At 42.8% G+C, this 24,946-nt stretch overlaps 1 protein-coding gene and 1 pseudogene across 1 annotated transcript; both read right to left on the bottom strand.

Annotated features, from left to right (window-relative positions):
- Positions 1 to 6,063: 6,063 nt before the first annotated feature.
- LOC147959839 (uncharacterized) lies at positions 6,064 to 15,828 on the bottom strand (annotated as a pseudogene).
- On the bottom strand, positions 9,750 to 15,132 carry LOC147959840 (uncharacterized). Its single transcript, XM_087537324.1, has 3 exons — positions 14,108 to 15,132; positions 11,272 to 11,429; positions 9,750 to 10,252 (listed from the first exon to the last, which is right to left on the bottom strand). The coding sequence occupies exons 1-3, from the start codon at positions 15,130 to 15,132 to the stop codon at positions 9,750 to 9,752; spliced, it is 1,686 nt and encodes a 561-aa protein (XP_087393450.1).
- Positions 15,829 to 24,946: the final 9,118 nt, after the last annotated feature.

Here is a 24,946-nt window from a genome sequence, read left to right on the forward strand (position 1 = left end):
GGTTCTAATCGTGTTTGCTTTAAGGTATCAAGTATTTTGCAGTTCTGAACTGGAAAAGAAATTGTAGTATCCAGCAAAATACTCTGTAAGAAAGGATAGAAAGCCTGGGTGGTTTCTTTTAGTTTGGTTGCAAAGGTGCCCTGGCTGATGTTGAAATTGTTAAACAGCCCATTGTTCTGGGCAAATAATATCCTCTTTGCACCTCTCTTCACGGCCAATGCGAGACGAGGCCAAAGTTATTGTCTTAACAAGAATGTAGTAGGCACAGACAACATAAACCCATACATTTTGAATAAAACGACCAGTAGTGCTCAAGTACATAGGTAGGTTAACTCTTGGTTTGAACGTGGTCTAAACAGAAAGCAAAAGTACATCTTGGTTCATTACTCCATGCAAGTTACACAAAAGGTGGAAAATACATCACAGCTTCCGAAGGCTTAGTCTAGGGCATTTTCCATCGCATCATTTTAAAAACCCCTTCTGAAGCTTCTGAATTTCTTCTCTGACTTGATCACTCTACACCTGATCCTTTCCGCCACCTTCTCGATGTTGATAAGAGGTCCATTGATAAGTAGATCTATGGGTTCTTTACCAGCAGATTTATTGAGTGCCGTTACATTGCATATATGATTAGAGAGCCCATGCATGTGTCTTGTCAGAACAAACCAGCCCATTGCATTGTTCTTGTTTTTGTACCTGACCATCTTGAGATTTTTCTTCATGGACTTGGTTTTGGTCTTCATCTTTTCTTTTTGTTTTTTGGCTATAGCCAGTTCATGCTTCAGTTATGTATTTTCTTCCTTGAGCTTCTTCATAGCACTGTAATTGTAGTCTCTTATTTCTGTTTTCACCATGCATTTTATGTACCCAATTGCTTCCATAGAAGTTGTGTCCTCTGACATTGCATAATTTATAGACTGTATTCCAGGGATAGCCATTCGATTGTCATCATTTCCAAGGTACGATCCAGGCGTGTGGAAAAAAAACAGTCGCACAGATTCTTGCGCCATTGCATTGCTTGGTACGGTACTCAGCCATTGGAAGGCCCAAAGCTTGTAGAAGAGCATCTAGCATCATCTTGTAATGTATTTTCACCAGGGGGTGGTGCAGCCTATGATATTAAATATATGTCAAGCCATAATAGGAGAGATTAATTTGCAAAGTATGGGTAAAACTGTGAATTTGATATCTACCAGGATCCTTTGTTTTATAGGTATCTAGATTATTCTAAAGGACAATGCAGTAGAATACATGAAATTTAGGATATTGTCGTATTGTAATGTACATGGTAGTGAGGCGCTTGTTTTCCAAAGCTAGAAGCTGTTGCAGGAATAATATTAAGCGTGCAACCTACCAAATGAGAAAGGCAAAGAACTATGCTGTTATTTACTGCGCTAAGAAGCATTGCCTAATATCCAAAATAAAATAGTTGTTTTTGCTTCATTGATATTAATTGTTTTTTTTCCATCGATCATAGCTTAGGTTATAAATGTAGTCCATCTATCAAATGCAGGGGTAGAACACTAAACTTAGAAATTCCCTGTGAGTTCTCATACTCATTGTACCATGCTACATATGAGGACAAGTGGTTGTGGATCTCTTCTAGAGATGGTGCATCACTCTGTAGTAATCATTCACCATAGCAAAAGCATAGATCAGGCAAATTGCTCTGTTTATAAGAATGTGTGTTGTCTTGGGGAAGAGATATAACCTTTGGGTGTTGTTCTTCAGGCTGGTCATTGGTTGAAAATTCTTCTTCTGGAGAAAAGCTGCCGTGTATCTCCTCTGCATCTGCTGGTGTCTCCTGTAAAAGACGTGGAATAAATTAAACGTTGTTTATGGTTGTAGTTTGAACGAAGAAGTGAATGCGTTAAGGTGCAGCAGTTAACCGCGGTTCAGTGGAGGAGTGCTGCTCACGAGGCGCTGAGACAGAAGGAGTGGCATCAACCAGCAAACTTGGTGGTGGATCGGTCGGCGATTCCATCGGTGGAAAAGGTGACGCTTGTCGTATGAGGAGGAGAGGGCTGTCGATCTAGGGTTCTAAAAAGGAGCTATCTGTCGATCTAGGGCAGTTGGCAGTCCTCATGATAGTAATATGAGGACCCGATGGGCTTCTTGTGTGGGCTGCTGGGACTGGGCCTAAACAACACAATCCCAGGCCTTATGTAGCAGGTAGAACAAAATGGGCTCATCAATCCATGATCTTAAATAAAATTGAGGGGAATTAGATAGTACATTTGCTCAGATGTATTACATAGTAAACACGCAAGGACTTAAAAAAGCATATTTAGTCTAGAAACAAAAATATGTAGTGGTACATAATAGGTGTCATGATAGGCCATCTCTAAAAGATAGCCAAAGGGCGTGCTTTGCTGCGTTGTTTGACCTACATTATTTTCCTAGGAAGCAGAATGGAAGTGGGTTTGTAGACTGGCTGCTGCAACATTCCTGCCTGGAATGAAAAACCAATTTTGTTAAGATATCATAGCAATTTGTTAATACAATATATGAACCTATCCATGCATATATTATACCTTAGTTTCTTGGCATGTTTGGAGGCTCAACCATTATCTTTGCACGTCGTGGATATAGGGGCATGTAGTGATGTTCGGTATGCATATAGTCTGATTGGCATCTTCTAGGTGTTATGTAGATGATGATGTAGTCCGGGATATCAATTACACTGTCAACCCATCCGAAGCAGTTATACTTATCTGTATCTATTAAGCCTTGTCCAGGCATATCATTCCCCTCAACCAAAATGAATGGGCTAAGTAGCTGGTTTGCTATCTCATGTTGCAGAAGCCCAGCTGGAACTTCACTCATAACAATGCGAACGAATCTGGTAAGTTAAGTTTGTTCGCTACCATAAGAAGGATACCAAGGAATAGCTCTGAAGATGCGGTCACCAAGTTCGATGTGTCCTCTACCAACAACAGTCGATCTAAATGCGGCAAATGTAGCAAATTGAACATCCCCTTCATAATGCACAAGGAAAGCATCATAACTGATTGGTTTTATATGAACATATCTAGATGCTGGTGCGTGTTGAATTATTGCAGAGAACACCTCTTCTGTGCTAATAGGTTCGAAACCATCACCATGTTTGAGGATTATAGAGTGTAATAATTCCTGGAATCTATCGGGGTCAACCTCTGTGTCTTGAAGGAAACAATGCGGTGCAGCAGCAGCAACGGGGCTGTGTCGAGTTTCTGGTAGGTGGCAATAGCTCAACTGGTCTCAACTTCTTATTGAAAGGGTTGTTAATCACTCTAATAGGCACAGTGAACATGTCTAGGTGGAGGCCTAGTAATGTGCTCGCTAGATGTCGAAACCTACGCCTAACCTTAATTTTCATCCGTAATGGCACATTTTCTGGTGTGTCTGTCCAGCAAACGCATCGAAACACCGAAAGATCTTTGTGGGCCATTGTGTTAGGGTAAAGCTCAGAAACAACACAATATGGATGCAACATAAAATATGCTGTTTTGAATGTCCAAAGGTGGAGTGGCAGGTTTCTTATCTCAATCAAGACTTCGAATCCCGCATAGTTATCATGAGAATCATAACTGGGAGTACTACAATATGGTATTGCTTCATCTGTAGGCAGGGTGGGAAAATGAATGCTGCCCAAGCTAAGTCTCTGGTTAGATTGAAGAAACTGCACTGTTTGACAGTATTGTGGTTTATCTAGGATGCTAATTAGAAATTCTTCGTCAGGACTGTCTAGAGAGAAAACATCGCCATCTAAGTTGAAAGCCTGAGCCAGCGCATCATGAAATCTATTCTGTATGGCTCTATTATCAGGAGAGAAAATAACTTGGAAATGACAATGCGTCCGAATTTCTGGGCATTTTGTATCTCCATAAGAAACAAAATCTCTTGTTATATCTCTTCTCAGAGAGACAAATGAGGGCGAAAGACCTAGCAGCATTATAAAGAAATTCAGGTTTGAGCGAGATTTTAGCTTAACCATTGAGGAAAGAAAATTAGATCTATGCAGGAACAGAGGAGGAACGGGTGTATAGACCAACAGTCTAGTAATGGAACTTGCATGTGGATAGAACGGCAGCGTGGGTCGCACCTTTGCCGGTTGAAGATGATGCCATTAGGCGAGAGCGAGAAGGTATGGGGAGTGAAGAAACCCTAGAAATGGCTAGGCCGGGGAGCGCGGCGGTGTGGCTGGTGATGTGGATGAAGCAAGTGAGTAGGTTATAGAGCGCAGGTGGGAGGCAACGACAAGATAGCAGATCCAACGGTAGGAGAAGAGTGGAGTAGACAGATCACTATCTTTGGGCTGCTTAGATGTGTCGTGACAAAAGGGCCAAACGGGCCGAGAACAAAGGAAAGGCAGCCCATAGGCTTGGATGGCATACGAAAATAAAATGAGTAGCAGAGAGTAAGAAAAAACAAAATGGAGTGGGAGACATTCATCCTATCGCTGAGAGAAAAATAAACAAGAAGCTAAGAACACGCATATAATAAGTTCAAGCTGGCTTCATAATATAGGGGAGTTTTGTTTTTGTCTTGCTTTGACACTGCTACTTGAGCAGTCAAAGACTTTTTAGCACAAAGACATATAAATAGAGGAGTTTTAGACATGCTTCGTAAGAAGCATACAACCACACTAAGGTCTATGCAAGAAGCATGCACGACAACGGGCTCTGCTTGTAGCTGGTCAAAGAGCATTGTGATGGACTGTTGTCGAGAGCGAAGCTAGATGCATAAACCGCCATCTTTCTCCTTCAGTCTTGCTGAGGAGAAGCTAATGTACATAGGATAGATAACCTACAGCAGAATGCAAAGTTTCATAAACTAGTTCCAAGTATGAGAACGACAAAATAATTCCAAGAATAGTAGTATATAGGGAAATTGTGGTGTACCTATAGACATTTTAAGGTTGCATAGGTAGGGCAAAGGAGTCACTGCTGTTTTGTTTACTTCCCTGCGCCAGCTCCTTTTGTAGCAATGGGGTTCCTTTATTTCAAGGTGTGTTAGTCAAAAAAATAAATAAGCGGAATGCTATACACAGGTTGGGAACCAACTATATTAGTGGAATGTAAGAAGCAGTACTTCTTGTTTTTCTGAGGTGGACTCTTATCTTATTTTGCATTAGCAGTACCAGAAGGATCTTCAGCCTTTTCATCATCGTTCTCCTGGAGCACCCAGCATATACATATGTTTGATAATAGAGAAACATAGTATATTGATATTGCATTGTTATTAGGCTATCCAACAGTAAGATTTTGCCTTGAAACCTGTGTATTGGTGTGTGATCATGCTGCTCATTTACTAAATGTACATAAGTGTGTTTATAGTATTATGCGTTATTTAGCACATGTGTGTTCACAGGTAACTCAAGCGGAGCAGAGAAATATTTACCGCGGCTATTTCGTCAAACTTGATTGGAGGATCCTCTGCCAGAGGGAGCTTCTTGTCATTGCCGGTAAATAAAATGCGTCTGGTCCTGCTGGCTGGGCATGGTGATTTTCTAGAAAAGAAAACACGGTCATAAGAGCAAGCAAGCATTCGAAAATACTGCAGCGGTCCTTTGCAAAGAGGCATACCCTGGAGATGCAGATGAAAGGAGACCAACACTGAGTTTTGAAGTTGGTGTCTGCGCCTGAGTGTAAATAAAGGAAATGAAAAGAACTGAATTAGTTTTTGGGCATCTTGATTGAATAAATCGAGCGACAAATGGTAGACTAAGAAAACAACATACCGCGCATGTAGGTGATGGAAAAGTTATAGTAGGGCTCCCTGAGGAGCTGCCAGGCTGGGCTTGCTTGATGCTTGGGGTACTGGGTGTAAACATCTCAGAAGGTTCTGGACTATCAGTGAGGGAAGCAGAGGATGATGCTCCAGATGATCCAGGGACACAGTCAAAGGCAGATGAGCTTAACTCAGGCTTGTAGGTTTCCATAATTTTCACAACTTGGAATGATAACTGTGTGCTTGTGGTTGCAAAGCTTCTCTTTGCAATGGACACAAGAAGCTTATACTTCTGCCCAATAATCTGGGTAACCTCTGGTGGAGCAATCCTATCAACCATCGGTACACTAGCTATCTCGTGTATGGTTGGAAGACCTGGTTTCTAAACTTCAGTAAATTGAGGAGTGGTTTTCCAACAGCTGCTTTTCCAACTTTATCAAACATGGTGAACTTAGCCTCACCCACGTCATCACTCGCAAACACCGAAATACAGTACCTGCACATGGCACGAATAGAATGAGGTTTGTAGTAAAGGACTAATAAAACATAGAAGAGGCGTGTCTAAATAAATCAGGAAGGAAGTCTGAGGAAACAAACAACACAAAACAAAAGAAACAGCAGACAAAGGTGTAGGAAGGCACATACGTCTTCAGTGCTGCTATGGATGAGCAGTTTGGATTGGCGCATCGGTAGTTCGATGCAACTATTGTAGAGGTCTTGTTGCAGGAGGAGCAAGAGAAGAACAACCAGCGCTAATCAGGATTGAGCCTTGGGACAGTAACAGTACATATGAACGTTTTTCCTGTCGAAGTAACATAACTTGCAGCTGAGCACATGATCGGGAAAAGTGGGAACAACATATAGAGGAAAAGATGGCGAGGATACCTTGTTTTCGTAAGGGTTCAGGCGGAGGAGTTTTGACATGGTCTTTTCAACTGGATCAGCATAGATACGGGTAGTAAATGCACCGTCGGTCAAAGTAGCATCGTTATCAATGGGTTTGAAATTAGTCCCCAAACTATTTTAATACGCAACAGGGGAGATGGTTAGTAGCGTGACAAAGGAAACAACATTGTCTTCATATTCATGGTTAAAGCAAGAGAAGCCAATTAGAAGGCATATAGAAATCACCTGTTGCGAAAGTCATTTATCACTGGCAGATCCTTGTCAATGTACCAACGGCAAGCAGAACTACCACTAAGTCCTTGAACACCTGCATAGTTATTGAACAATAGGATGAAAAGGTTGTACAATACAGAATGCATAGGTGTATAAGATGCAATAGGTTGATCACACATATATAACAACTACCTTGATTTATTTTAGGTAGTGTTCCTACGAAAATTGCAATCACAACTTCCTTTTCATCTCTTGCCCGCACTACTTCTTCTTCAAATTCAACCGCTCGATCACCCGAGAGGACCAGCTTTAGCTCCTTGCCCCTATAAGTTTCATATGACGAACAAATTAGTAAACAAACGAACGAGCAGGCAGCCTAGAATGGTGCATGCATAATAATAAGCAAATCACACTTACTGTAAGTCAGTGAGGATTATTGTCCTTGTGTTTGATGGCTCTGGCTGATGCATTGATTGGATAGTGACCACATTAGAAACAACAGTTATTCTTCCAGTGACATCTTCAAAACCATAGAATTTGCAAGAGCATCAGACTCCAGATATTTGACAAGTAGTTTTTAATGTACTTAGGCGTGCAGTGACACAACTTACCAAGGAAACGAGGCAGTGGCCCACATGGCCTGGGGATGTCCTGAAATGGGATCAAATTGTAGGTGCAGAACGGGTAATCTGCTTCCAAGCCCGGGCATAAAACAACATTGCTAAACCTGGTGAACTGAATCATGAAGCGACTCTCAACAGGTCTATAAGTTGTCTTTGCTTCAACGCAGTTGAAGCTGCTCATCATGTAGACCTTTCCTTCCTGCAGCTCATCCTTCAGTTGTTCTACTCGCTGAGGAGGTATCTGCACATACATATGGTTGCCCTGCCAATAAAAACAACAATCAGAAAGGTATCCTAGTCCAAATATGGACAGTTGGTGTTGAGCTAGCTATGTAAAGACAGACCTGGCTATCAAGAACAACTAAGTCCATGTGCTGGATAGGCCCATTGTTAGTCCCCCCCACGATAAAACCACAGGCGCGAGACAAGGACAGAGACAACCCACTTCCTACTATGGTTGTGTATCTCAGAGAGCATCTGATGCGCCATCTGGAAATGCAAAGACACTTTTGCTTAGGAAGGTAAAAACACACAAAGAAGCAGCATATTAGGTTTTGCAATATGATAGCATACCTAATCGAAGTCAAGTGAAAAGACATACTAAGTGAACTACCAAAATACCTTTAACGCGTAGATAGATGCACAGAAAAGAACAATAGATGCTATCTTAGGTAATGAGCAGCAACAGATAAAACAACATTTACAGCCTCAAATCTTATTGAAAAGGGAGCATACAATCGAAATACTTTACCAAATTAAGAAGCATACAATAATAGAGACTAAGAGGCAACAAGTAGCAGTGAAACCAAAAGCAGCTCGCAAAATAAAGCGCGACGTAAGTACTATTCCAAAGACTCAAAGATCTCAGAGGAAACTATGTTTCTAGTCCGAGATCCAAGTGTGCCATCTTTGTTCTCGATAAGTATTTTCAAGTTTTTCTTGGAAGTCACACGTGAAACCGCCACATTAAGTTGGCCATGAGTGAAAACAGGGCTTTTCAGGTATAATCCAACAACTGAGAGAGTCTGTCCCTGGCTCTTATTGATAGTCATGGCATAACAAACCCTGACTGGAAACTGGCGACGATGTAAAGTAAATGGCCATTTAGGATCCTTGGTAGTGAGGCAAATCCTTGGAATGTACACAACATCCCCAATATTGGAACCAGTCATGATGATAGCCTCAATGACTTTCTCACCAAGTTTAGAGACAACAAGACGAGTACCATTAAAAAGACCAGTTGCCTGACTTAAATTTATAAGGAGCATAATCGGCACGCCTTTTTTCAGTAGCAACTTGTGCTGTGTGAAATTGTTAATTTTAATTGTATTGAGGTACTCCATAGGATAAAACACATCCATATTACACATTGAGTCAGCAACATTTCCTATAGAATCATAGCTTAAGTACTCCCTCTTAGCAGAAGGCATCAAGGCTAGCACATGGTCATTAACTTCTTGAGCTAGATCATTTGTTGTTGTTAAGGTAGCCCTTTGGCACAAGTACTTTCGATTAGAACAGCTTTTAGAAAAGTTTGTGTATACAACATTAACAATAGTGCCTATTATATTATCCTTAGAATGGATCAACATATCATCAGGAATTGTTACCCAACTTGGCTCACACTCCCATTTTCTAGTAACACAAGGCGCTATACCATCACCAATACTCAAGATCCAACCAGCAAAAGAAGCTATCTCAGCTTGTAAAAATAGGATCTGTTGTTTGCACAACCAAACACATGTTTATGTTAAGATGTAGAACCTCTATAAAACGCCATAGAGGTGAATTTGTTATAGCAGCATTTATAACCTGTGAGCGAGTCCCACCCTCAATGACTGGTAAAATTTATCTCAAATCGCCACCCAGAACCATAACCTTACCACCAAAAGGCATGCCAGCTCTAGAAGGATCGTCGGCAAACAGAATATCACGTAAGCTACGATCCAAAGCCTCAAAACATATACGATGCGTCATTAAAGCCTCATCCCATATTATTAGGGAGGCTGATTCGATCATCTCTGCTAATTTGCTAGATCTTTTTATATCACATGTTCCATTGTCATCTAGACTAATTGGTATTTTAAACCTAGAATGAGCAGTCCTACCTCCAGGCAAAAGAAGTGTTGCAACCCCAGAAGATGCAACTGTGAGAACAATCCTTCCTTTACCTCTAAGATAAGCAATTATGTAACTCCAGAGAAAAGTTTTCCCAGTTCCACCATATCCAGAAACAAAGAAAAAGCCAGGTATTCCAGACACAACTATGTCGATAATATTCTTATAAGCTAGGAGTTAATCTGGATTTAATTGGTTGTACATGGTTTCTGCCTTTAGTAGTTCACTTTTAGGATCAACAGATAGTTCATCAGTTATCATGTCATTGTCATCAGAGTTATCATCATATGTAGTCTTTAATGGCAGCCTGTGGTCTAGAATATTAGAACCATTTTTACTAAATAGAACTGTCAGCTTATCAAGCAAGATGCCCCTTATCTCATTAGGAGGTACAACATGATTATCATCGTGAAAAGAGCTCTTGATATTGTACTTAATATCCTCAGCTAAGTGTGACCAATATTTTTCGAAGAAAGCATTTTCATTGTTAGCACCACAATGGACAAGGATTGTAACGAAAAGCCTGCGCAGCTGATCTCCCATACCCCAGGTCAAAGCCTCATCAAACGCACTATACCATTCAAGATCATCTCCAAGCAAGCCCCTAGCAGCACATGCCTCCTTAAAGGTCTCATACACAATCCCATTATAAGTTCTAACATCCTTATAAGACATGGCACCTTTGACAACCATCAGGAGCATTCTAAGATAGAAAGTTCTCCAGTTGTACGGTGAAAAGAATAAATTCTACCAATTCTATAGCTCGAGGTCTTAGGAATCCATTGTTTTTTGCTTGCGAGCCAAGTCCATTTGGTTGGGAAGTCACAATAAGTAAGAGACCTAGCATTTGCATGGCATCTATTAGCTACAAACCACTCACTTAACATTGTTCTCTGTAGCCATGCATCGTCAGCAACTGACTTCAGGTTTGCTTTAACATTGAAACGCACCATGTGCTTATTTAATAAATGCACATGCAATCTTTCAACAGAAGGCAACTTACTGTGTATATCAAAGCCATATATCCTCCAGCAACCATCTTTATCACATATGTAACGGCATTGTCTATATTCCATGATCTCATCAATCTCAATACCATGCTTGTTTTTGATGCTTTCAAACAAAGTTTTTGAAAAATCAGGACCCTTTGTAACATACTTATAAAGATACTTGATGACATGGGTTTTATTGCACCACTCAGCGTTAATATGCGCTTGGTATTTTTTTAGTATGAGCATATTATAAGGAACAACATGCCTATTATCAAGCCAGACCTTTTTTTAACTATAAAACGGCTGTCGTCTCGGCGACTATACACAGGGAATCCACTATCATCTAGAGAGGTCTCAAGCTGAAATGACTTAGGAATTTTTTTGAACACAATCCATCTTTCATGCAAGGACATTTAACACCATCTTCCCCGCAAGGGACATGCATCATGTGTTCAGAAACAAGAACGTATCCAAGAGGATCCACAAGAGGATCAGGGATGGAAGCCGATATAAAAGAGTCGATTAAAGCAGGACTAACCTCACATTTTTTTCTATCAAGCCAGATCAGGATATGGGCATGAGGAAGCCCTCTTTTCTCGAACTCCATGGTGTGCAGTACTGTGGACAAAGGGATAAAAAACAATCACGAGCTGAGGTGGAAAAGAACAAAAGAAAAGAGATGAGAGGAATCGCAAAGCAGGTTTTACCCGCTACGACAAGACCAAAGGCCTCTCCACTTTTAATATCATGAATATAGTCATTGAGCTTCATGTGATAAACCCTGACCAGAAGATCTGCCCTGTCTGAAGGCATCTGGCCAGGCTCAAAACATAGGGCTTCTGTTATCTTAGGCCACTTGGGATTATAGGTGTAGCGACCAGACATCAAACGGTCCAATCTCTGTGCTCCGGTGTCATCCCTGGATCAGTAATGCTGACACCACACAGTACTTGAAGGATTTATAATAGAGTAGCAATCACACACTTATTACATCGAGTGTCTCAATAGAAAACTTATTACAATAAATATGGCTTAAGGCCATCTAATAACGATAACAGCGGAAGGCTTAGAAGATAAGTGAGTCCATCAACTCCAACGGCATCACTTAGTATAGAACCACGACCTAAAACTCCTTAATCATCGTCTGAAAAGTCTGCAACATTAACGTTGCATCCCGAAAACGGGCCAGCACATGGAATATGCTGGCAAGGTAACACATAGAGAGTAATGGAATGAAACAGCTATACTATATGCATATTTGGCTGGTGGAAAGCTCTATGGTTACAGTTTTGCGAAAAGCCAATTTTTCCCTACTGCAAAGGAATAAATTTATTTAACTATCATGGTGGTTGTTAAACATTGAGAATGGTTGACAGCATTCTCAATCCCAATTAAACATCATTAAACAAACCCGTCAAACTTAATTTTATAGTAACATGTTGAGATTCACATGATAATCCAAGTACCAGATACTCAAGATGTCCATAACCGGGGACACGGCTAACCATGATTAGTTTATACACTCTGCAGAGGTTTGCGCACTTATCCCCACAAGACTCGATCTCCTCCGTTGGATTTCTCGCACTACAGGGTGTTTGAGAAATGGATGACCGAGACATAGTCTTTCAGAAGCGCTAGCACCTTACGATCGGGTAGACCGTACCACCTACATCCCCTACATCTGCTAGTCTACCACTGTAAGAGTTCGCACGACTTAGTCAACTATGCTAGAGCCCATAATAGCTTGTGGCTGCACACGGAAGTTTCTAGCATGAATAATCTCATGATTCCTTTGAGCCTGGGTGGCGGTCCAAAAGAAAATAGGCAATCCTGGAATACCCAGGTACCTCAATCCACCCAGATGTGTATTTAAGTTGCCACCTTAGATAAACCATTGATTTAAAAGAAATCTCACATCTGTCATGGATATCACTCACCCAATCCACGTCTACTAGCATAGCATAGCAATAGTAAGCAAACGTAGAAGTAACTCCCAAGGTTTGATAATAAACAGGTAATAGGTACTACCTCAACTACTTCCCAAACCCACAATTTAATTAGATCCTAATCATGCAATGTGTAGAGATTGATCTAATGCAATAAAACTGGGTAGTAGAAGGTATGATCAAAGTGTTACTTGCCTTGCTGATGATCCGGGAAACCTAGTGATTCGAAGTAACAAGCGACGCACTCTGGGTACTCTATCGCAAACAAACAAACATACAATAAGTACTCAACTAATGCACAGGTAAAACTCAAATAAGAGATCTAACCAGAAAGTTCAACTTAAGAACTCCGGTTGGCAAAAAGAATCAAATCGAACGAAGCAACGAAAGACAAACGGCAAAAGAAAAAGGCTTCGATTACTATTCTGGATCTAGGGCAATTTTTACAGAAACAAAAACTTGTTGAAGTTGGTTAAACGGAAAGAGGGTTTCGAGATGAAACTCCAGGCACTTGAATCGCCTGATTCCGATAAACGAGCGAAAAGTTATACTAAAACTAAAATCGGATCAGAAATCGCGATCAGAAAAATCGCGGATTTAATCCGAGAAAAAGAAAACGACGAACAATTTAACGAACGAACGTTCGTTAACTTGATCTAAACGACAACCACGTTCGTTAAAACGAACGAACGGGCGAACTCTCACTAAATAGACTAAACCGAAAATAAAACCAATCTAATAAAAAAAACAAAATCTAAAAAAAGAAACCGCGGCTTTTAAAAAACCGGGCGGTTTTCTAAAGAAAACCGCCGGCGACGGCGGCTACCTCGGGCGTAGGGGCGGCTCTGGCGAGCGGGCGAGGCGGCGGCAGCGGCTCCGGCGAGCGGCGCGGCAGCGGCGAGGCGGCGCGGGGCGGTGGCAAGGCGGCACGGGCGGCGGCAGCAGCGGCGCGGGGCGGCGCGGCAGCGGCGGCGGCGGCGGCGAGCGGCGGCTAGGGTTAGGGTTAGGGCGCGGGTGGGCTGGTGGGCTGCGGCGGGGCTCGGGCGGCGCTATTTAAAGGATGCCCCAGGCGGAGTCCCGCTCGGGTACGGCCCGGAGTCGGTTCGGACTTTTTTTAAACATTAATTCCACGCACAAAACAAATAAATGAAATACTAAACGGACTCCAAAAATCCCGAAATAAAATTTCCCCAGCTTCTAAAATCAAGCGCACATGATGAACATTTATTTGGGGCCTAAATGCAATTTTGAAAAACGCGCATTTTTCCTAAATTCAAATAAAAAAGCAAATAAAACCAAAAAAATCTTATTTGATTTTTTATTAAATCCTCAATATTTCTTTATTTTGGGAAAGTCATTTTATTCCCTCTCTCATTATTTTTGTAATAGAAATTATCGAAGATAAAATAAATAAAATTAAATGATCCTATTTTCAAACTTGGAGACAACTCAAATATGAAAATAACGAAATCCCCAACTCTCTCCGAGGGTCCTTGAGTTGCGAGAAATTTCTAGGATCAACCAAAATGCAATAAATATGATATGCAATGATGATCTAGTGTATAACATTTCAAATTGAAAATTTGGGATGTTACAACAGGTAAAGGTGGTGAAAAGGTCTAGTGGGCCAAAGACACGTGAAATGGCTACTGCGTCCTGGAAGTTCTCAATCATATAACGCCGGCCACCGGTAAAAGAAGATGGAAGTATGTTTTTCTTGCCAAGAGAACTCGCATCTGCCTGCCCTTTTCCAACAGCATCAGTGACTCCTTGCAAGTTCTCTGCTCTAAGGTCATTATTAGCCTTCATGATGAAATGCAGCCTCCACTCCTCTATGCAAGCGCATGCATCTACAATGGCCTGTGAGGAAAGCAAACCACAACAAAGGTATGGATTATGCTGCTCTGGTCTATAGTGGAGACAGTGGGAATAATAGTCCTGCATAGTGAGCCTGGTTCTTTTGCTAGTATCTAAAGGGTCTGAACCAATATATTTAAGCCCAAGATGAAACCCATGTTCTGCATAGGGGAAGAGAAGAGGATACTGCAAAGGCATATATGAAGTTTGCAAAGAAGATATTTGCTGCAGATTGTCATCTCTACCGTGTATTATTATGTCACGACAAGAAGCCTCCACCGTGAACTCACCAAACATTAAAGACGCTAGCTCATCAGTTGTAGGAAGGCTAAACTGTGGGCCATCAGATTCTCCAGGGGCAACTAAATGAATGGCTATCTCGGCATACTTATTGGCTGCTAGTATTTCTCTAGCTGATCTAAATGTTTTGACATAAGAATTGTGTGTATCAAGCATATGCATCAAGCCTTCAACGATAGATTCATCTAAACCACCATCACTCTTTTCACCCTTTTCTAAAGCCCGAATCCTGTTTTGCACCTCATTCTGGGTATCATATATATAGAGTTCGGCATACTTAGGGGTATTTCCTTCCTTAGGCATAAGAGATCCCATTCGATGACAAACCTGCCCGTTTATTTTGTATATATTTGGACCATTACCATCATTTACAAAATGGTCAACAATAGTTCCCACGGAAGTTAATGCAAAGAGGAGTTGTACTGATGAATTTTTTTGTAAACTCTCTGCTACATGAGGGACCATTGTATCTCAGCAACTCAGAGAGAAACAAGGGTGGTTTTTTAAAAGGTGTAATATACACCTTACCACCCTTGCAACATTTGTTGTAAACCACCCGCCTTAGCGTAATAGCGGATTCCGATCTCACCCTCTCCTTAAACCAGAAGACTGCACCACAGTTGGTACATTTGTAGTCTGGGCCACCGTAGAAAGATCTCTTTCGGTACCCAGCTGCAAAGTTATCTTGACTCGGTAACAATGGTAAATCAGCAATGCATTATATGACAGTTTCTAGGCATATCGGCACTCAACATACCTTTCAGCATCTCAGACTCCTCAGCCGTGAATCCAACCCAGTCAGCACTTAAGGGTGATCCAATGGCAAGCCCCTTTCCCCTAAGTCTATCAACAACCACCCTGCATCTCTTTCTATTACGGGACGTAATTTCTGGAGTAAGAACGGGGAAGAAACCATCATCTAAAAAAACAAAGGGCATGTCACAGGTACGAAGAGGAATCGAGAGAGTGCAGGAGGCACACCCATAAAGGAAAAGGACCTATTTTAAAAGGGCACCCTGTACATTTTCTTTTAGGCAGGCCTGAGGATATGTAGGGCAACGACGAGTCACGGAAAGACAGCCTTCGTCGAACAACGCGGCGTGGAGGTGCTTGACTGGTGCTTGAACTGGCCTTACGACGAACAGAACGGCGTTGAGGCATGACTCACAGGAACGACATGAAGAATAGAACAACCATAACACACTGCAACATGAATGTAACATAAAGAAAGGCAATCTAATCAGGCGCATTAAACAGCAAGAAGGCATACACCTAGACCCAGGAACAGAATTCGAAAGACAAGGCTCTATAAAGGGCATGGAACTATTTTTTTTAATGAAAAGGAGAGGCATCCTAAAACTAAACTGTAAGCCTTTTTTAAAATACATAGGTAAAAGGAAAAGGCCATCAAACAAATCCGAGCAGGGAAAAAACAAGAGAGAGAGAGGGCAAGTCCATGGAACACCTTTCCAAGAGCCCATGGGAAACTATAAGCCCAAACGAACAAGATTCTCTAAAGTTCATGGCCCAAGAAATACCTTCCCAAAAGCCCATGAAGAACCAGAAGCCCAAAAGGAACAGGGTCCTCTAAAGCCCGTGCTAGTTTTTTTCTCTATAAGAGAAGGGGGTGGTCCAAAGACCAGAGAACCAGCCGAGGAAGAATGAATAAACAAGTAACATATTTATTATTTGGGCACGTGGGAAGAGCATTGAATCTGAAGAAGAAGAAGAAGACTATTCTTTTTAGTCTTGCAAAACACAGAAAGAAGACACTGTAAGAGCCATATAGAAAGCCCAAGGACTTTATTGCATCAGAGGAAGGAACCAATTCAGTACAAAGCAGGCACGTAGGCCCAAACAAGAAGCCAAGAAAAGATAGCTAAAGAGATTGAAGAGAGGAAAGCATCTGAGAGCACAGTAGACCCCAGTCAAACTGGACCAGAACAGGGCCAACATCTGGATTTATCTCCGTCTCCGCAGACGTACGGCGCAAGCGCAATAGCTCTCTCTCTCTAAGTGATAACACGCCGAATGGCAAAGACTGTAACCGTTATGGAAGAATGAAGGGAGCTCCTATAGGCCATCATACAGTCATAATTATAGTCTCGAACCACAAACCCATACAGACACTGCAAAAAACTTATGGCCTGGAGGGCAGCCTGTTCATAAGCATGGACAAAACCACACCAGACTAAGCTCCAAAAAAATTCTCATCGCAGAACCGGAGCAGAACTATCCCCTGGAAGCTCCAGTTCTACCCCAGCAAGAACGGACCCATCCTCCGTGACCTCACACAGATACAAAATCGCCGACAAAGAACACCGAGCCACCACGGCTTCCAAAATGGGTATAATAGTTGAAATAAGAGTACACATCCTTCTCACACGCAACGAAATTATAAAAATAAGCTAAAGAAATAACACGACCCCTGGAGCAGATCCGGAATAGCGAGATTATCAGTACATCAACAACCATGATAACATGCACATACAAGTAAATACATCTGAACCCACAGGTAACGGACATGCAATGGAAAAGGAGAGCAAACCTTGAGGAGCAGCAACAGGTCGCAGATTGAGAAACAGATCAGCTTTTCCAACCTACAAAATAAATGCAGACAGAACCATCAGAACACAGCAAGTCATAGAACACATATATATTCCATCAAAGGTACTAAACAAGTGCAGAGCTACACAATGGCACTAGAACAATTCTTCTTTTAACCAAAGGAAACAACATCACTTAGCATGCCAAAACACCATCCACTATATCTATAGCAGCTTTTAATCACTGAGCAATCAAACTGTAGACATGCAGGAAGCAAAGGACCATCAATCAACCTCAACCAAAGTGTTTTTCAAGCAAAGTAACAAACATAAGAAGTCTAAACCTTCAGGGCCTCCGCAAAGGCAGTAACCAAACAAAATGGACTAAGCACGACATCTTCTCAGACCTAATCTTTTGGGCTATCACTAAGCAATGCATCTCTCGACAATCCAGAAATAGAGACAAACAGGCAAAAGAGAAGCACATTACCAGAATGACGAAGCACAACCGGAAGAGCCGCCAGCAAGCAAACATGGAAGAACAGCCGACCAACCTGAAAACAACCTAAAACACAAACTATACTCATATTAGCCGCCGACGAACAGCATGAAGCATGCACATGCACAAATAATGGAACGCGAAAATGGCAAAGCAGAACACACGGTAGCAGGCAACCATCCTATCGAGCAGCACCCAACCATTTCAACAAACACCTCAAAGGCATATGTCCACACAGAGGTAGAAGAGGCAAGTACTAACCTAGACAGCAAGAACGTAATGGCGCACGCTCCCATGCAAGAGCCAACGGGAAAATCGGCAGCAAACTGCGCACCAGTGGAGCAAAGACAAGCAAAGACAAGCAAAGCAGGTCCGTAAACAGGAGAAGGAACGGCAGAAACGAACAGGGAAAGGATAAGAGGATGAACCTCAACCAACACCACCCATGGAGGAACGCGCGGCCATGGCGAGAACCTCAACGTAAGGTAGTCTAACTGGATGAAGGTAGGCGAACAGGAGAGGACGCGGCAGCGTGGAAGCATGGACGAAAGCGAGGGAACAAAGCAGCATGGAGGAAATGAGGGATAGAAGGAGGAGAGGGGAAAATCAGAGAGAAAAGCCCCCCGGCCACCGCGATGGCAGGGGCAATCCTCACAGAGGCGCATGGGAACCCACCACACATGCATCGACACGCGGCCTGCCTGCCGGGCCCAGGGGTTCGAGAGCCAACTGTCATAGTGTAGGATTGAAAGTATGTCTAGAGGGGGGGTGATTAGACTACTTGACCAAATAAAAACTTAACCTTTTCCCAATTTTAGTTCTTGGCAGATTTTAGCTAATTTAGGACAAGTCAAGCAATCATCACATAATTCAAGCAAGCATGCAAAGAGTATATAGGCAGCGGAAAGTAAAGCATGCAACTTGCAAGAATGTAAGGGGAAGGGTTTGGAGATTTCAAACGCAATTGGAGACATGGATGTTTTTCCCATGGTTCGGATAGGTGGTGTTATCCTACATCCACGTTGATGGAGACTTCAACCCACGAAGGGTAACGGTTGCGCGAGTCCACACAGGGCTCCACCCAAGGGTAACGGTTGCGCGAGTCCACACAGGGCTCCACCCACGAAGGGTCCACGAAGAAGCAACCACCCACAAAGGGTCCACGAAGAAGCAACCTTGTCTATCCCACCATGGCCATCGCCCACACAGGACTTGCCTCACTAGCGGTAGATCTTCACGAAGTAGGCGATCTCCTTGCCCTTACAAACTCCTTGGTTCAACTCCACAATCTTGTCGGAGGCTCCCAAGTGACACCTAGCCAATCTAGGAGACACCACTCTCCAAGAAGTAACAAATGGTGTGTAGGTAATGAACTCCTTGCTCTTGTGCTTCAAATGATAGTCTCCCCAACACTCAACTCTCTCTCATAGGATTTGGATTTGGTGGAAAGAAGATTTGAGTGGAAAGCAACTTGGGAAGGCTAGAGATCAAGATTCATATGGTAGGAATGGAATATCTTGGTCTCAACACATGAGTAGGTGGTTCTCTCTCAGAACATATGAGTTGGAATGGTGTGTGTTCTGATGGCTCTCTCTTCCAATGAGAAGAAGGTGGAGGGGTATATATAGCCTCCACACAAAATCCAACCGTTACACAGTTTTCCAATCTCGGTGGGACCGAATCAATAAACTCGGTCGGACCAAAAATGTAAACCTAGTGACCGTTAGAGATTTTCGGTGGGACTGACATGCAACTCGGTAGGACCGATGTGGTTAGGGTTTGGGCATAACGTAATCTCGGTGAGACCGATTACACAAACTCGGTGAGACCGAATTTGGTAATTAGCTAACCAGAGAGTTGGTCAGGCAAACTCGGTGGGACCGATTTGCTCTTTCGGTGAGACCGAGTGGAACTTGGTGAGACCGAAAAGTTACAAAGGGGAAACACTGAGTTTACATTGCAATCTCGGTGGGACCGATTCGCTCTTTCGGTGAGACCGAAAAGTTATGAAAGGAAAACAGAGAGTTTGCAACCCCATCTCGGTGAGACCGAGATCCCTATCGGTAGGACCGAATTGCTAGGGTTTGGCAGAGGCTAATGACAAGTGAAACTCGGTGGCGCCAGATAGGAAGAATCGGTAGGACCGAGTTTGGCTTAGGGTTTAGGTCATATGTGGATATGGGAAAGTAGTTGAGGGTTTTGGAGCATATCACTAAGCACATGAAGCAAGAGGCTCATTAAGCAACACCTCATCCCTCCTTGATAGTATTGGCTTTTCCTAAAGACTCAATGTGATCTTGGATCACTAAAATATAAAATGAAGAGTCTTGAGCTTTTGAGCTTGAGCCAATCCTTTGTCCTTAGCATTTTGAGGGTTCCACTTTCACATCCATGCCATGCCAAACATTGAGCTTTCCTGAAATAGTCATCTTGGAATAGCATTAGCTCAATGAGCTATATGTTGTTATGAATTACCAAAACCACCTAGGGATAGTTGCACTTTCACATAGGCTACAACGACCCCATAGAGGGCACCCGCCAGAATGCGCACCGCCGACGCACACGCCGGTCACGCGGGCCCACGCTGCACCACACGCACGTCCATTGGCCCCGCCCACGCGTAGGGAACAGTAACAGGCCACCAGCGAGGCCACATGCAAGTATACGTCTAGTAATAAACCAATGAGCAACGGACCAGTGGCCCTGTCCCAGCGCCTGTCCCACAGTCAGCATCACGCGGCAGAGCACACGAACGCCGGAGCGAATGCAGCCGAACCACCAACCCGAGCTGTCGTGGAATTGTCACGGCAGATGTCCTAGTGTGAGGACTTAGTCGTGAGGCCAACGCATATTTGTAGTAGCTTGAGAGGGGTTGAGCGGAATCGAGAGATGCAACACAAGACAAGGATTTAGACACCTTCGGGCCCCGGGAAACATCATCCGGAATAGCCCTACATGCTGTTTGTGGCTGGGTCTCATTATGCTCATGAGGGAGTCGCCGCATAAGCCGGCTCTCCTCTAGTTGTGTCTAGCCCTAGAGATTGTTTCTTGTTATCTATCCCTCATGGGGTGCCCTGCCCCTCCTTATATATGTTGAAGGGGCGGGTTACATGACTAGTCCTATTAGGATTAGGATTACTCTATTACAAGTGGAGTCCTAGTCTTTCTTCCTTTGTAGGAGAATATTCCTTATGCCTTTCTTCTTAATCCAGCCCATCATAACATGAACCGGCCTTCTAGGCCTTGGGCCTTGTCATCCATCTGACCCGCCGTTGGGGTCATCAGTAAGTCACCAAATACTCGTCGGGTCATCAGTAAAAATCCAGATACTTCTTTTGAGAAATTCGGGTCAATAGGCCAGCTTCAGAGTCAATTTGCAGACATTGGTATCTTATAGAGAAATATTGTAAGAAATAATCCACTTGAATTGGCTACCAAAGCGTTGGCTTAAAAAATATTGGTCTTGAAAAACTCATCTGACTTTCAGCCGGCTTGTAGAACTTGCCGGTTTATCATTGCCAAAATATGCGGGTTGTAAATATTGATAGCACCAGGTCATAATTGTTGCCGACGCCGGGTCATAATTATTGGTGACACCGGGTCAATCTGGTTTACTCAAAACTGAGAATTTGAAGATTTTCTCCCTGATATCCATATTACCTGTAGCCCCCAAGTCTTGAGTAGAAAAAAAGTGATGACTTAAGACTTGCTTCAATATAAATACTTCCACTTTGAAGAAATCCATGTTGTCCATCTTAGTCACTAGTAAAGACTGAATACTCCATATATGTAGCCCCCATGTGTCGGGTTGTCATGCTTGCAGCAACCTGGGACTTGTAATTGCCTAATACTCATAAAAAACTTCAACCAGTGTAGCCCCCAAGGGTCGGGTCATTATGCAATAATGAGAAGGGACTTTATAAATATGATCATATAGACTTGAACAACAACGTGTAGCCCCCAAGGGCCGGCTCAGTAAGATAATATTGAGCTGGGACTTTATATATACTTCTTTTGAAAAGAACATCATATGATGTAACCCCCATCATGGGGCTTGAACCCACGTCCACAAGGTTAAGAGCTTTGTGCTTTACCAACTGAGCAGTGGACCCTTCAATATAATGGAATAAAACTTGTGTACCTTGAATTGTTGACAGGAGCAATTGGTAGCCCCCAAGGGCCGGCTCATTACAATGTAATGAGTCAGGTCTTCAATAAGGCCAGTAAAAATGACTTTGCACTAGCCCCCAAGTACCATGGTGCATGCTGGCAGTGACATGGGACTTGCATATTTAATGTAATCTCAACTTGAATAATGTAGCCCCCACGTGCCGGGTCATAAGCCTGTAGCGACTCGGGACTATTACTTCCATCGTAGAATAAATTATATCCATTGATAAAATAATATCCATTCCGCTGAAGCGACTTTGAAAACCTCAATCATAATATTGGTTATTGATAACCATAATAAAAATCCAGCCATGTTGGCTATTAAAGATTTGAATAATATAACTCGGTTTGAAAAACCGGTTCCTGTGATATTGAATCGTACTGCCGGTTTAGGATACCTGTGCAGTAAGGGTGATAACCCAATCTTTAGAAGCCAAAAACTTCCAAATGTTTATGATTGTCAACTGTCGTGGAATTGTCACGGCAGATGTCCTAGTGTGAGGACTTAGTCGTGAGGCCAACGCATCTTTGTAGTAGCTTGAGAGGGGTTGAGCGGGATCGAGAGACGCAACACAAGACAAGGATTTAGACAGCTTCGGGCCCCGGGAAACATCATCCGGAATAGCCCTACCTGCTGTTTGTGGCTGGGTCTCATTATGCTCATGAGGGAGTCGCCGCATAAGCCGGCTCTCCTCTAGTTGTGTCTACCCTAGAGATTGTTTCTTGTTATCTGTCCCTCTTGGGGTGCCCTGCCCCTCCTTATATATGTTGAAGGGGCGGGTTACATGACTAGTCCTATTAGGATTAGGATTACTCTATTACAAGTGGAGTCCTAGTCTTGCTTCCTTTGTAGGAGAATATTCCTTATGCCTTTCTTCTTAATCCGGCCCATCATAACATGAACCGGCCTTCTAGGCCTTGGGCCTTGTCATTCATCTGACCCGCCGTTGGGGTCATCAGTAAGTCACCAAATACTCGTCGGGTCTCTGTGAGCCGCCAAGTTCAGCCGGGTCATACTTCCGGCCGGGTCATACCACGGGGTATATCCCCGACAATAGCCCCCAGTTTAATTTGGATTTATCCATGTTAAACTAATCTGCGGTATAAACACAAGAACAAATTTGACAGGTTAAGCCGACACTTGATCATCCTTAAGTCCTTGTCATTTCCTTGTTGATATATCCATGTTCATGACCTCATAGCAAATCTCCCTAAGCAGATATGTTTCAATTTTGTCAATGTAAAAAATCCAGATACTTCTATTGAGAAATTCGGGTCAATAGGCCAGCTTCAGAGTCAATTTGCAGACATTGGTATCTTATAGAGAAATATTGTAAGAAATAATCCACTTGAATTGGCTACCAAAGCGTTGGCTTAAAAAATATTGGTCTTGAAAAACTCATCTGACTTTCAGCCGGCTTGTAGAACTTGCCGGTTTATCATTGCCAAAATATGCGGGTTGTAAATATTGATAGCACCAGGTCATAATTGTTGCCGACGCCGGGTCATAATTATTGGTGACACCGGGTCAATCTGGTTTACTCAAAACTGAGAATTTGAAGATTTTCTCCCTGATATCCATATTACCTGTAGCCCCCAAGTCTTGAGTAGAAAAAAAGTGATGACTTAAGACTTGCTTCAATATAAATACTTCCACTTTGAAGAAATCCATGTTGTCCATCTTAGTCACTAGTAAAGACTGAATACTCCATATATGTAGCCCCCATGTGTCGGGTTGTCATGCTTGCAGCAACCTGGGACTTGTAATTGCCTAATACTCATAAAAAACTTCAACCAGTGTAGCCCCCAAGGGCCGGGTCATTATGCAATAATGAGCAGGGACTTTATAAATATGATCATATAGACTTGAACAACAACGTGTAGCCCCCAAGGGCCGGCTCAGTAAGATAATATTGAGCTGGGACTTTATATATACTTCTTTTGAAAAGAACATCATATGATGTAACCCCCATCATGGGGCTTGAACCCACGTCCACAAGGTTAAGAGCTTTGTGCTTTACCAACTGAGCAGTGGACCCTTCAATATAATGGAATAAAACTTGTGTACCTTGAATTGTTGACAGGAGCAATTGGTAGCCCCCAAGGGCCGGCTCATTACAATGTAATGAGTCAGGTCTTCAATAAGGCCAGTAAAAATGACTTTGCACTAGCCCCCAAGTACCATGGTGCATGCTGGCAGTGACATGGGACTTGCATATTTAATGTAATCTCAACTTGAATAATGTAGCCCCCACGTGCCGGGTCATAAGCCTGTAGCGACTCGGGACTATTACTTCCATCGTAGAATAAATTATATCCATTGATAAAATAATATCCATTCCGCTGAAGCGACTTTGAAAACCTCAATCATAATATTGGTTATTGATAACCATAATAAAAATCCAGCCATGTTGGCTATTAAAGATTTGAATAATATAACTCGGTTTGAAAAACCGGTTCCTGTGATATTGAATCGTACTGCCGGTTTAGGATACCTGTGCAGTAAGGGTGATAACCCAATCTTTAGAAGCCAAAAACTTCCAAATGTTTATGATTGTCAACTGTCATGGAATTGTCACGGCAGATGTCCTAGTGTGAGGACTTAGTCGTGAGGCCAACGCATCTTTGTAGTAGCTTGAGAGGGGTTGAGCGGGATCGAGAGACGCAACACAAGACAAGGATTTAGACAGCTTCGGGCCCCGGGAAACATCATCCGGAATAGCCCTACCTGCTGTTTGTGGCTGGGTCTCATTATGCTCATGAGGGAGTCGCCGCATAAGCCGGCTCTCGTCTAGTTGTGTCTAGCCCTAGAGATTGTTTCTTGTTATCTGTCCCTCTTGGGGTGCCCTGCCCCTCCTTATATATGTTGAAGGGGCGGGTTACATGACTAGTCCTATTAGGATTAGGATTACTCTATTACAAGTGGAGTCCTAGTCTTGCTTCCTTTGTAGGAGAATATTCCTTATGCCTTTCTTCTTAATCCGGCCCATCATAACATGAACCGGCCTTCTAGGCCTTGGGCCTTGTCATTCATCTGACCCGCCGTTGGGGTCATCAGTAAGTC

Source organism: Triticum urartu, chromosome 7A (genome assembly GCF_056163025.1).
Source record: "Triticum urartu cultivar PI428250 chromosome 7A, HENAU_Tu73, whole genome shotgun sequence".
Taxonomy (NCBI): Eukaryota; Viridiplantae; Streptophyta; class Magnoliopsida; order Poales; family Poaceae; genus Triticum; species Triticum urartu.

Excerpts from the sequence above, each read along its gene's own strand:
- LOC147959840 (XM_087537324.1), bottom strand. The coding sequence starts at position 15,132 with ATGGTCCCTCATGTAGCAGAGAGTTTACAAAAAAATTCATCAGTACAA. Across the intron at positions 11,430-14,107 it reads CTTTTCACCACCTTTACCTG|TAATCCCAAGTGGCCTAAGA; the intron begins TTGTAACATCCC and ends TCGCTACACCTA. Across the intron at positions 10,253-11,271 it reads CTTTGGTCTTGTCGTAGCGG|GTGCCATGTCTTATAAGGAT; the intron begins GTAAAACCTGCT and ends TGGTTGTCAAAG.